This window comes from Castanea sativa, chromosome 11, assembly GCF_040712315.1.
Source record: "Castanea sativa cultivar Marrone di Chiusa Pesio chromosome 11, ASM4071231v1".
In the NCBI taxonomy this organism is placed as follows: Eukaryota; Viridiplantae; Streptophyta; class Magnoliopsida; order Fagales; family Fagaceae; genus Castanea; species Castanea sativa.
Window position 1 is genome coordinate 67,990,711 of NC_134023.1, and position 14,480 is coordinate 68,005,190.

Consider the following 14,480-nt stretch of genomic DNA (forward strand, 5'->3'; position numbering starts at 1 on the left):
GCTTTTTTTTGGGATTAAACATAAGAAAACAATATCATTTAAACTTGTTATATTATGTCTTTTATTGTATCAAACTGATTTTGAATTGAAATAACCCTAAAATAAAAGAGTGAAACCCCCTCCTCCATTCTCTTATAAGTATAACTCATTATTTTCATCATAAGCTTATATGAGATTGTTTTGAATGAATAAATGAACGAAAGTGAATGTTTTTTTCCCCCAAAAAATTAGGGTTTTAAAATATATTGCTACTTATGAATGCAACACTTTCCTTTGATTGTTAAGACAACAAATACTCCACATTAGGAAATAAATGTTTTTTTTTACGCTTATGGGGAAAAACCTTGGTATTTGAAAACTTTAAGTTACAAAAGTCAATCTAGTGAGATTTATCACATCTAAGTCAAAACAAACTAAAAAGTCTATAAACCCTTTTAAAAAAAAAACTAAACTAAACTTGATGCCTTAAAATATCCTAAACCTAGGTTGGCTTAACAAACCTAAGTGTAGGTTTTACTCACTTGAAATATCTTTCTAGTGAACATCTTTATTTTTTCTTAATTCATGTTATACAAGATGTCTTTAGTGATTTTTTTTTTCTAATTAGAGGTTACATCCATTATGGAATCTACATGTGGGTGTTTTTCCTTTAAGTTTACCAAGAACTAACCCCACCAGTTGCTACCCCTAAATTGAGGCAAAATGGCAATAGAAACCAAAGTTCCAAAACAATGTAGATAATGCACTTTCTTGTTTTCTTTTTTAAAAATCTTTTCATAATGTACCTATCTCTATAAGTTGAGGGATAATCTCAAAATAGGCCACCACTAAAAATCTTGTAACTTACTTTATTGACACCTCCTGGCACTACAAGAAATCTGGGTTTAGGCAACTTTTTTTAGCGACGTTTTTAAATCCGCCGATATAAACGGTATTCTGTGATGTATTTGAAAAACACCGCTAAAGAGTAAACCTTTAATGATGTTTTTTAAAAAACGTTGTTGTAACCCAAAACAATAGCAGTGTTTCTTAAAACGCCGCAACAAGTATAGTTTTAATAGCACATATTTGGTTTATAGCAACATTTTAAATGTCGTTGTAGTAATTGAAGAAAATGCACTCCAGCATATTGCCCAAAAAAAATTCTACCGCGATGTTTTCAAAACGTTGCTATATGTTCCCTCATATTTTCCCATACAACATTTCGCCAATAGTTTCATTTTCCACACTTTTTCCCTCTCTTTTTTTTCCCTACACTTTCTTTTTCTGTTTTTTTTCTTTCTTTCTTTTCTTTTGTTCACTTCGTGTCCCACTTCTTCTTTTCTTTCTTCACTTCGTGTGTCCCACTTTTCTTTTATTTGTTTTCTTTCTTCACTTTGTGTGTCCCACTTCTTTTCTTTCTTCACTTCGTGACCCACTTTCTCCAACGCCGCCACACCTCTTTTCCCTTCACATTGCCACCCCTAGCCGTCGCCCTTGCCACCCCCAGCCACCGTCGTCATCTACTCCCCAGCCACCACCCACTACCATCGCCATAGCCACCACGGCCGTCGTCGACCTCCACTACCACCCACTGCCACCGCCATACTCTTTTCCCTCTTTTTTGTTGTTCGAGTTTCTTTGGAGTGTAAGTCTTTGTTTTTGGCTTATGGGTTTGCTTTGATTTGGTTTTTCTTTAATGGGTCATGGTGCTTTTGTGCTAATTTTTTCTCTTTTTCTATTTTGGTTGGAAAGTTTATGTTGTTTAAGTTTCTTTAGAGTGTAAGTCTTTGTTTTTGGTTTATGGGTTTGCTCTGATTTGGTTTTTCTTTAATGGGTCATGGAGTTTTGTGCTAATTTTTGCTCTTTGTTGGAAATTGGTACAAGAAGCTCTTATTCAGATTTGGCTTCTTAAGCAAAAGGACCTAAGGATCAAGGGCCGAATCATCGTAAGATCATATACAAGTTTGTCAATCATCTATTTTTTTTAGGGAGCCTGACCCCACCCATAGGTATAGCCAAGGGTGGGCGAAGGAAGCCTGGCTCCACCCAAGGTCCCTCATTTCCCAAGATTTAAAAAGGAATTATATTCCAATTTTTAATTAATATTTTAAACTCAAAGTTTGTTTTTATCAAAAATACTTTTTAACTTCCCTAATGTACTCTAGTAAAAAAAAAAAAAAAATCTTAAAATGGTATATTATATCAATATCTCCTAACTATTGTGCATAATTGTATATATTATTTAAAAATAAATCTTTTACAATTATCTATATTTTTAAAGTTATTTTGTAATCAAATCATGATAGTTGGAAATGTTATTTAAGATAGAAAAAACAAATATTAATACTTTTAAGTTCATTCAAAATAAAACATCATACATCTTTTAAAATCAAGGCATGCATAAGACATTTTAAAATTTTGAGTGATTGTTTTTTATTTTTATTTTCTTACTTGTTTGAAAAAAAAGAGTAAGTTCAAAAAATATATATACTAACTCTAATATTAGTCTTGAAAAAATAAGTTGAAATCAAACATGAAAAAACAAATTATAACTTACAAAATAATTCTATATTAATCAAATATTTTTTTTCAATAAATCAAGCTCTTTTTATTATATTAATAAATATTTTTCTAAATTAAATTTTCTTCAATATTTTATCTCCCAAACCAAAATTTTGGCTCTACTTTCAGTTTAAAACTTTAAATTTCACGGTTAATGAGTAGCATTAAAACCATATCTTCGTAATCCTAAGTGCATTTAAAAATAATAATCATATGGTTTTTTTTTTTTTTGGTTGAGATTTTATGGTGCAAATGATTGCTTTTCATCAGCAAATTAAGATACCAATAAATTTGTTGGGTAGACAAAGATCAAACCTGAAATCTTTTATACAACAAAAAAAAGAAATATATCAGTTTATCAAACCCATTTCTATTGGAATCATTATCATACAATGTTTAATTTTTGGTTGATAGATTCATAAAAAAAAAAAATCATATTATTATATGTAATAAAAGTTGGGTTTAGACGCTATGGTTACGCTATATGGCTTTTATTAAATTTTTAGATTTTTAAAGAACTAAAAATGTATAATATACTACCAAGACTCTAATTCATTCATTCTTCTCATTAAGTAGTTTATCTCTTAAAATAAAATAAAGAAATAAAAAGTTGTATATCATTAATAATTGGCTCAAAGAATGAACTTGGATATTGATAAACTTGCTCAATCCTAGCTCAAGTTGTAGAGTCCCTTTCGCATTCTCCTAAGGCTTCATTTGGGAGTTCATAAAGGAATGGAATGGAGTGGAATGTAATGATCATAATAGAATGGAAAGGAATGGAAGGAAATGAATGTATTTAAATAAGGGAAATGAATGAAATGGAATAGAATTAAGTAACCTTGATTGGATGTTTTAAAATAAATAAATGAAAATGAATGGAATGTAAGAGCCTATTTGGATGAGTGGGTTTTTAGATCATATCAGTTTTCATAAACTGAGTTCTCAAAACACGTGGGTCCCACAAAAAATTTTGTGTTTGGCTTGGTTTTCAACACTTGTTTCCATCACTCAAAACTTAAAAATTTGAGTTAGAGTGATGGAAACAAGAAACAACAAATGGGTGTTTTAAAAAACTGAGAACTAAGTTATGAGTTTTGAAAATTGAGTTATGAAAACTGAACTATGAAAATTGAGCTATCTCTAAACCAAATGGGCACTCAGTAATCTTGTTTAGGAGTAACATGGAGAGAATGGAATGGAATCATTTTATGATAATATTACTATTAGACTCGTATTTTAAAATAAATGGTTAAATATATAGGGGTATTTTGGAAGTTTTAGTAAAAAAGTCATTAAATCTAATTCTATTCCCTCCCATTTCTCCCAATTTCGGGGGGAATGAAAATTTGAGATTTTAAGGGAATAGAGAAGAATAAGTGTTCCTTTCTACCCATTCCATTGCCTCTCACTTAAACTCCCAAATAAGGGAATGAACTTTCCATTCCCTCCATTAAAACTCCCAAACAAGGGAAGGGAAAATATTCTAAAATTATTATTTTCATTCATTTTTATTCTATTCCATTCTCTCATTCCAAACGAGGCCTAAAACAAAATGTAGAGTCAGTAAAGTGAAGGCAAAAAATTGTAGAGCTCCACGTAAAGATAGATATATTTGGCATTCCCTACCTAATCTCATATCAAAATTATGAAACTCAAACCCTTCAATCTCTTTGAGTTTGTAATACAAATAGAGCATAACCACCTATGATGTCCCAGCATCTCGGGAATGAGGTTATGTATGACATCCTGACTCGGCTACAGATGAAGTCTATGCTCCCATTCAGGTGTGTTTCCAAATCTTGGAACTTCATATTCACCAACCCTATTTTCATTACCGCACACTTTAACTTCAACCAAGCCAAATCTTTATCAAATAAGGATAAGGTATGTTCCCCCGTTGAGAGGGGCAGCTTGGGGATAAGAAGTGTGGTGTCATTTAAGCAAGCTCTATTAGGGAAATGGCTGTGGAGATTTGGCCATGAAGTTACCCATCTTTGGCGGAAAGTTATCTCCACAAAATATGGTGTGGAGCAAGGGCATGGTGCACTAAAGTCTGCAGGAGATCTCATGGGTGTGGCCTCTAGAGAAGTATTAATGAAGGGTGGGAGAGCTTTTCTAAGCACCTATCCTTTGTAGTGGGTGAATGAACTCGTATCCGCTTTTGGCATGATAGATGGATTGGTGAGAATACTCTTAAAGATCGCTATCCTGAGCTCTTTGTGTGTTCAGCAGTTAAGGATGCTTGCATCTCGGAGGTTTTGTGGGCTCCACAAGGCGTTACTATTAGAGTGTGGAATTTAAGGTTTTATAGAGCATTTGAAGATTGGGAGTTGGTTGCTTCTCATTCTTTTCTTCAGCTTATCCAACCTCATATTCCGGGGTGATAGGAGAGATACTCTTTGCTAGTGGCTAAGAGGGGATGGTAAGTTTGATACCCGGTCTTACTACCATGCGATTCGGGGTGCCTCAAATTCTTTATTTCCTTGGAAGGGTGTTTGGAAACCCAAGATTCCTAAGTGTGTGGCATTCTTTTTGTGGACTACTGCTCATGGTCAGATTCTCACTTTGGATAATCTAATGCTTAAGGGTCGCCCTTTGACTAATTAGTGTTGTATGTGTTGTTGTGATGGGGAGTCGGTTGACCACCTTCTTCTTCATTGTCTTGTTACTCATTCCCTATGGGCTTTCATGCTTCAGAATTTTGACATTCATTGGGTTATGCCAGGTTCGTTGACAAGTCTGTTATCTAGTTGGCATCAGTGGCTTGGTAAGCATAATTCGAAAATTTGGAATTTGGTTCCGGGGTGCTTAATGTGGAGCGTGTGGTTGGAGCGAAATCGTTGATCTTTTGAAGATAAAGAGAAGACGGTGGAGGAGTTAAAAACTTTATGCCAACACACTCTTTTGGAGTGGTCTCGTTGTTAGGGTTTTACTAAGTGTTCTTCTCTCTCTGAGTTTATGTCCTCCTTTAGCCTAGTTTCTTGACTCCTCCCCTGTTGTTGTGTTTTGTGTTCTTTTTTCTTTTGTTGTTAATCATCATGAATATCTTGTACTTCACTTTTATTTTTTCCTCTTTAATATAAGATTTCTGTTTATCTTTTAAAAAAAAAATCGCAATGGTTTTCTTCTATATACACATAAGATTTCATATAATATCAAAGAATTGCGTACAATTTTTTATAAAGTATTTTAAAAAAAAAACTAATATGTAATTAACTTAAACTTCTTGATTAGGTAACTTCAAGGAGTTTAGAGTATTTGATTTTTACTTGGACTCCTTTTCTAGGTGGAGTATGTATACACACACACCCCGTTAGTTGGTGTAGTTTTTCATTCTCCAACTTATTGTACAGTTTTATTATTTAGGCTTCTATTTTTCTGCCTACAATCATGTAGGTATGTATTTTTTACTCTAATTTTTTTTATTATAATCAATTAAATACGTTTTATGTATTGGTTGCTTTTTGTTTAAGCTAATTTTCCTTATGTTTTTCTTTTTTTGAGGGGGTAATTTCCTTATGTTTGATCTAATTCATATGTTAATGGTTTGATCCAATTTAATTATTTTGTTGTCCAATAAATATGTAAGTTGTCATAGTAAATTCCAATCATAGACAATTAAATTTACATACAATTTTGCAATCTATATGGTACTTTGTTTTTTTTAACTTTGTTTAATTTTCTTCTTGATTTTTTTTTTCAAGTTTGTCAAAAAATATTTCAAGCATCCTAAAAAAGGTTTGTAATCTAGATGTTGAACTTTTGCAATTTTTTTTTATTTTTATTAAAATAAAGGTTTTATTACTCGAATAGTTCTATCTTTAAAAAATGGCCAATTTTAACGTTACTTGGACTAAAGATTTTAATCATTAATATTATTATTAACAATACTGCAAATCACTTATTGTAGATTCATTAGTTATTCATGTGCGAATAGTTTAATACATGTAACTACAAATGATATTATAACACAATTGGTATCTTAGAAGATAATTTTGTATTAAGGTGCTATCATTTTATATTTGATAGTTGTTATACCAATGCAATTTATTCCTTTCGTTATAAAAATTACTTATTTGGTTACAACAATTATATATATTCTACAAGTTTTAACATAAAACCATGCAATGCACTGGTTTCACCAAATTGCAGAAATTTTATTAAATTTTTAAATTTTTAAAGAACTAAAAAGGAATAGTATACTACTAGGACTCTAATTCATTCTTATCATTAAATAAAATTAGATTAACATTATTTTTTTTATTTGTTAGGATATATTTCTTAAATTAAGGGATAATATTTAACACACAAAAATTTAATTTACTAAATTTTCAAATTTTTAATTCTACTATAAATCTATTCCAAGAAAGAGTATATATCTTCGTTAATTTAATAATCTCTATCTATCCCAAAAAACAAATCTATCAGAATTACTTATAGTTATCAACCATGTTCTCTCTCTCCTTTTTTTTTAAAAAAAATTATTTATATTTTATGTTATGTTGAATCATTTTTTTTTCATTCTATTTATATGACCTTTCTTTAATTCCAATTTTTATGGGATAAAAACAAACACATTGATTAGATATCTTTAATTGCAATAAGATTTAAATGAATTATATTTCAAATGGAACTCTACCAATATATATAACCTTATATATACTTTTAGGAGTGAAGCTTACTTTAATATGTGAATGCCTAAATTCCATGACAATGCAGGTGTACATTATTATTATTATTATTATTTATTTATTTATTTTTCTTTGGTGTTACTATTGGTTTTTTTGTCTTCATGTGATTTTAATTAATGAATTCAAAACATTCAAAAACATTGTCAAGTTTCTGAAGGCTCCTTCTTTGTTTTTGTATTTTTTTTTATTAAATTGATTAGCTTTTGTATATTGGTTGCCTTTTGTTTAAACTAATTTTCTTAGCTTTGATCTAATTTATATGCTTAGGGTCTTAGAATTAATGATTAAATATGGTTAGAACTAATAAATTAATTTTAACAATTTTCTTATTTGATTTTTATATTGCATCAAATTATCAAGATGTTCTACATGTGTATTCTTGAATTATAAATTTTAATTTTAATTTATAATATTATCAAGATTGTATTAATTTTAGATTTATCAATTGTTTAGTACGTTTTTATTAAATAATTATCAATTTAAAATTCAATTTGGAATTATCAATTTAATTTTGTTTTAGAAAGAAATCATACCCCTTATTTTAGTGAGATAATTATTTACACTTGATAATTTTTTCCTTTATCCTTATTGAATCTTTAACTTTTTAGGCAGTTTTTATTAGCATTACATTGATTCTTCATCTCAAGATGAGGCTTCCATTGCTACTATGGACATGTACGTATCTCATGCAAGCATATATGAACTTAAATTTCCTTTCAATATTTTGAATGCTTTATTATTTTGCTAGATGTGATTAGGCTCAAAAGTATATGCTTCATTATTTTTCTAGATCATTTAAATACACTAAAACTAAGTTAATGGGATTTATTTTATATAATTTATCAAACAAAATGAAATAGATTTTGTCGAGTATGATTTATTCATGTTGTTCCCTTTTTACTTTTTATTTTTTATTTTTATTTTGAATATCAACATTTATTTATGTAAAGTGTGCATAGAATTATGTATCCGTTTGTAACATTAATTAATATTTTTTTGCTAATTATTAGTATAATTTTCTATTCCCAACAAATTCTTCATTAATCTTTTTATTTTTTTGGTTTTAAATTGCAAAATTTTGGAAATTTAATTCCCAAAATTTCAGAATCTTTAAAAAGTCATCATTTTTTTTAGAGTTATAGTCTTCATTCTTCCAATATCAATCGTTTTTATGCATTGATTATTTTTACTCTTGGGCCATCGTTATAAAATAACTTTTTTTTTCCTTGCGATTATGGAACTTATTTGATTAAGGTTGTAAAATCAAAGTGGAAATGATAGCTCTGTATAGAAAAAAAAAAAAGTTATTTTAAAGCTTGGTATTAAATGGTCATAGACTCATATGCAATTTTACAATCTATGTGGTTCAATTTTTTTTTTTTAACTCGGTTTAATTTTTTTTCTTGATTTTGTTTTCCAGGTTTTTCATAAAAGATTTCAAGCATCCTAAGAAAGGTGTGTAATCTATATGAAGAGCTCTGCAATTTTTTTTTTTTCATTTACACGTAGTGTCTCTCTTACAATTCAAACTATTCATTTACTTTTTGTTTCTCAAATAAATTTTGAATTATATGAATTTATGTTTAGAACAAATTAAAGGTTATTATTCTCTGAATAGTTCTATCTCTTAAAAGTGGCCAATTATAATACTATGTCTAAAGATTTTAATAAAGAACAATGATGAAGAAATACAACGATTCCCTAAAAACATAGTGTACAAATAGGTATTCAAAGATTTTCCAAATGCAAAAAATATTATTTTTAACAATACTTCAAGTCACTAACAAATTAGTACTTATTTTGTTATAATAATTATTAAAATATATAATTATTTATACATATATTTTATAAGTTTTTTCATAAAACCGTACAACGCACAAGCCTATAACTAGTTATCTAGTAATGTTGCTACCACCACCACCACTACAACCACCAGCAAACAACTCTCTCCTCGACATGCCACGTGTCTCACACCTATTCCATGAGTCACACAAAACAACAACAACAACAACAACAACAAAAATCATGAAACTCCAACCCAAAGGTCAAACAAAAAAAAAATCACCTCACTCACAACAACTGCTCCTCCACAAACCAATAAAACCCATCCACGTCTTATCGTCCACAAAAATATCGGCCGCACACGAATATAACCCCCCTCTTTCTCTCTCTCTCACTCACTGAGGCTATAAATAGCGACCTCGATTTTCTGTTTCCAAATTCTTCTCTCTCTGACACACACAGCTCTCCTTTCCTCTTCGCTTTAGGGTTTCTCTCTCTCTCTCTCTGATTTATTTATTTCTATTTTTTAATTTTAAATTCAAAAAATTTATATATATATATATATTAAATATTTGATTTTTGATGCGAATGTTTTTTTTTTTTTTTTCTTAATTTGCAGGGGGAGCTAAGATAGAAAATCTGTGTGTGAACAGGTCAGAGTTCTGTTCCTTAAAAAATCTTCCTTTTTTTTAATGTTTAATGTTTTTTTTTTTAATATAAATTTTTTAATGTAATTGGTTTTGTCTGTGTTATTTGTTGCTCAGGCTGTGTTTGTTTCCTAGGAATTTTTTTTTTTGTTTTTTTAATTAAATTTAGGGGTTTGTGTAGGTTGAAATATCTGGAGAATTATGTGGGTTTTGTATTTATTTATTTTTTTTGTGTGTATAATTTGATAGTTGGGGGAGCTGGGATTCGGGCCGCGATGGCTTCGTTTGAAACACTAGAAGGTGCCAGTTGAGCTAGGTTTGATCTTTTTGATGATGTATAGAAAGAGCCACCACAAGGATTGTTATTACATATGTATGTTTTTGTATATTTATAAGGAGCCATTTGAGCTAGCTTTTTCTTTTTTGGCAACTTCTTTAATGTATGCAAAGCTCGCACTTTTCCGGGGTTTGGGGAGAGAGGGTGGAGATAAATTTATGGGTGTTTTGATTTCGTTGTAAAATTCGATAAAAATATGGTCTTGGGTGAGGAGAGAGATAGAAACGTTAAGAGAAAAAGATGAAAGCTATAAAGTTTGAAAGCATGTTGTAATGGTGAATATACCAAATAAAGAGCTGACAGCATTAACTTTAACTAGATGAGTTGTAATTAAGGTTGTGGCCTAAGAGGGGGGGAGATCTGAGTTGATGATAAAGTGAATAAAGCCGGGATTAGTGATAGGTACTATAGAGTTGATTTAGAGCAATATGTAACTCAAAAAAGAAAAATAATTGATGATTTGTTTAATTTTTGGGAAGTTATCACGTCGAAAGCGGTGATTTTTAGTAGGTGATGGCTGAGTAGTCATTAATTAGAGCTAGGCTAGTCTTATATGGGGATTGAGATGGAAGAGGCATGTTTTTCTTAACCATATTTAATGTTATTTTGCTGAATTATTGTTAACTTGCAGTATGAGAAAGTATTTTAAAGACAATTAAACAAGTTCTGTATGAAAGTTGTCAAGGTTCTTTGGGTTTTTTTTATCATTGAAGGCCCTTCTGTCTTCCAGTCTAATCTGACGTGTTTTCTTTAGTTGACTTGGCATTCGTGGGTATTTTCTGATGCATAACTTTGGCCATGTATTAGTGAAGGGTGGTGTGGGTGTTATCTTCTGGGCGTCAGTTTTTATCCTCATGGGTCTTGGCTGGTAGTTTAAGCTAAAGAGATTTCTACAGTTGAGCCAGGCAGTGGCTTTTGGGTGTTTTTTTTGGTTGAGCTGCTTTACAGGAGTGGCTGTGTGTGTATTCTGGACATGTTATTTTCCAAGTTTTTCCTGTAAAATCTAAATCATGGTCACCTTAAAGCCCCCAAATAGCTGCTGCCAGGCAAATCCTTTTTTTTTTTTAAAGGGTGTGTATGCGTCCACTGGGCTTTGAACCTGTGAACTCGCCCTCCTCCCAGGTCCCAGACCGTGGAAGAAATTACCATTTGAGCTAGAGTTTTTTGGTTACCACTAGAAAAGTCCTGTAATCTAAGGCTTAATACTTTCAACCTGTCCAATCAAACCTGTTCCTTTTTTATTCCTATCCCATCTACAGTTGGAGCCTCTCTTCAGTGCTTCCCCTATATCGATTCTAGGCCCAGCCTGTAATCTTTGAAATTATGGGCTATCCAACGTGAATTGAGTTGATGAACATTCTAACCGTGATAAGTCTGCCCTGGCCATAAACACTAATGGGCCAATGAACTCCAACTTAAACGACACATCCTCCTCTCACAAGAATGGGTAGAGGGTGAGATCATGGATTTTCAAAACCTATAAACATCCATAAAAGCATGGAAATTTAGAGGAGGGGAAAAAGGAACATGGTAGACCTTTATTAAGAAGATATACTAGTAGGTCCTATATGGGAAATTCATTAATCATTGAGAAGGTGTATAGACGAGGCCTGCATTTGCTGGGTTTGAATTCCTGTTTAGGAGAACTAAATTCAATATGAAGAGGAGAAGAAATGAAGTAAATGGCAAAATTTAGCCACTTGTGTCTCTTCTTTGATAAGGACACTAGGGCAATTAGCCCTTCTAAACTTGAGAGAAAGAAAGAAAAGGGGAGGGGTGGGGGTGTGCCGGGGGAGGACCCAAGAATGCACCTCTTGCTGCGTTGTAGAAGAGGTGAAGGAGAAATAAAGCTTCTTATTTTTCCTTGTGGATTTGGATTTTGCTCCTTGCGCCTTCTACTTTTGTTGAAAGGTATTTCTTTTATTAGAATTCTGTGTTTAGGATTTCATGTTGGTGATCTGTTTTTGTATTTTTTATTAAAAAAGAAAACTGCTGAGTATCATATTTACTATTTGCTGCATTCTTGTTTCATATATAGTGAGATTGCTCTTTCAAACAATAAGATTTTTGTTCTCTGTGTTCTTGTTCTATCCACCTTTTCCTTTTGTTTATATTGGGGTGGTGGGGATGGTGATTGTAGATTTGATCTAGTTTCATTTGTTGTTGAATCAACATTTATCTCTTCTGATGGATAGAATTTTATTAGGACTTGCTAATAGATTGGAAGTTGATTTTTAATGTTGGTATATACATACTAAACATGCTTGCCTTGTGCTCCTAGGATTAATTGTTTTTGTCATGAAGGTATCTTGTTTTAATGGTCAAGGATTCATATCAATTTTGGATAATGTCTCTAACCAATCATGGAAAGGGGGTAAGTTTGAAAATATTCTGCGCATTGTGATGCGTCTCACTAAAACGGATATCCTAGGTAACTAATTTATGTTGTTGCATATTCTAAGTTCACATCTTCATGTACCTATGTATATTATTGAGTGACCAAGGAGTCCATGTCTCTTTCATTGCATCTTAGGTCTGGATAAGAGTTCACTAGCCATACATTTCTTGTGTACTTAGTCTTTTTTTCTAACTCTTATCATTGATTGTAGTTCCTGTTGGTAGAAAGGGAAAAGCTTGTGATTTGTTGTATTCTTTACAATTTGATTTGACCTACTATACTCTAGGAAACACAGACACAGGTACGGGTATGGGTATGGTACAACATGAGAAATTTCTGAAAAATTATAACATAAAACGGCCAATACGACACTAGTACGACACGGATACGATACCCTAATTGAAGTGTCCATGCTTCCTAGACTATACTATACTGTGTTTGCATGTATCTTCTGTCTGTGCATATTCAAATATGCCCTCTGTGTTTGTGTTTGCACATGGGCACATTCATCTTTATGCTGTGCTATTATGTTTGCTCTTGGAAACTGTGAACGTGTCATGGTTGAAAACTTATGTTACTGACGCTGCAGGGAACTTTTAAGAAAATGGAGCACAACGAGACAGGATGCCAGGCACCTCCTGAAGCACCTAAGCTTTGTGCCAACAACTGTGGCTTCTTTGGAAGTGCAGCAACCATGAACTTGTGTTCCAAGTGCCACAAGGACTTAGTTTTGAAGCAGGAACAAGCTAAACTTGCAGCATCTTCTGTTGAGAGTATTGTGAGTGGCAACTCTAGCTCCAACACAAAGGAGCCTGCTGTTGCTGCTGCTGCTGCTGTTGCTGCTGTAGAGCTGCCGGCTGGTTCACTGGAGTCCATGGTCATATCAACTGAAGCATCCTCTACTTCGACATTGAATGTGAAGGGTGAGGAAAAGGTGAAGGAAGGTCCAAATAGGTGCAACACTTGCAGGAAACGTGTTGGTCTGACAGGGTTCAACTGTAGGTGTGGAAATCTTTTCTGTGCCGTTCATCGGTACTCAGATAAGCACGAATGCCCCTATGATTATCGGGCTGCTGGTCAGGATGCTATAGCAAAAGCCAACCCTGTTGTCAAAGCCGAAAAGCTAGATACCAAAATCTAGGGGTGTGTCTCTGGAACAATCTATGAGGCATCTATTAAGTTAAATCTTGTCTGTTGGGTGTCCTGTGTTATAAATGGCTGGAAGCATGTGAGGACATCTTTCCTAAGAAATTACGCCTTATGATCCGACTTGTGTGATGATGTGTACTGCTTGGCTCTGCTATATGATGCTTGTTTGTGCTGGTTTATTGGAATGTGGTTAGTTTCTATTTTTGTCCATTTGTTTCAAATTCTCTTACTCTGGATGTGATTTATATACATTGTTCTCGCAGAAGTGAAACCACATGTTTATGATTTTTCCCCCCTAAATAAAGGAAGGCGAGAAGGAGCAGTCGGGCTACCCTATTTGGGCGCGATCATAGTTGCTCCTCTTACTGTTGGGGAACTAATGCCCAAGAGGGACCTTGACAAGGACTGGGAGCCGCAAGTGCTCCCTTGAGTAAGTTGAGCCAGTGCCTGATCTCAGCTCCACCTAGAGCACTAATTTCGTGTGGTGGGAGAGGATAGCTTACCCCTTCGTTTTTACTGCCAGTGTAAATCCATGGGGCTTGATGGTTACACCACATGGTTTCTCAACCTCTAGACTTCCCATAAAGTGCTCTCAACTATGCTTCTTATTTCTAATGGAGGGAATTTTTTTTTAGGTACCTTATACATGGTGTGCGTTGACACACAAACATATGTACCAAATTAGTGGTATGTATAGTTATTTAGCCAGAAGAAGACATTCCAACCTTTTTTTCCCCTTCATTTCACATGGGCTGAGCAGATTGGAGCTGAGCTTTTGATTTGGAAATGAATTAAAAAGCAAGGGGATAATGTGATTTTGATTTTAGAACGGTATTAGATTAGGCAAATAATAATCAAAGTCTTAGTTTCAAAATTTTTGGGTTGGTTATGGATATTAAGCAAATGAAGTAGGATTGGTCATATATATA

General features: G+C 32.6%; 1 protein-coding gene across 4 annotated transcripts; it reads left to right on the plus strand.

Moving 5' to 3' along the window:
* Positions 1–9,372: 9,372 nt before the first annotated feature.
* LOC142614724 (zinc finger A20 and AN1 domain-containing stress-associated protein 8-like) lies at positions 9,373–13,759 on the plus strand. 4 transcript variants are annotated; one of them, XM_075787276.1, is made up of 4 exons: positions 9,373–9,506; positions 9,640–9,673; positions 9,917–10,040; positions 12,992–13,759. In XM_075787276.1, the coding sequence occupies exon 4, from the start codon at positions 13,007–13,009 to the stop codon at positions 13,541–13,543; it is 537 nt and encodes a 178-aa protein (XP_075643391.1). In that variant the 5' UTR covers positions 9,373–9,506; positions 9,640–9,673; positions 9,917–10,040; positions 12,992–13,006; the 3' UTR covers positions 13,544–13,759. The 4 variants fall into 4 exon arrangements, with proteins under 4 accessions (XP_075643391.1, XP_075643390.1, XP_075643389.1 ...); XM_075787275.1 differs by having other exon boundaries at positions 9,917–9,967; XM_075787274.1 differs by lacking the exon at positions 9,917–10,040.
* Positions 13,760–14,480: the final 721 nt, after the last annotated feature.

What these genes read in the sequence shown, in the direction of transcription:
- LOC142614724 (XM_075787276.1), top strand. Translation starts at nt 13,007, where the DNA reads ATGGAGCACAACGAGACAGGATGCCAGGCACCTCCTGAAGCACCTAAG.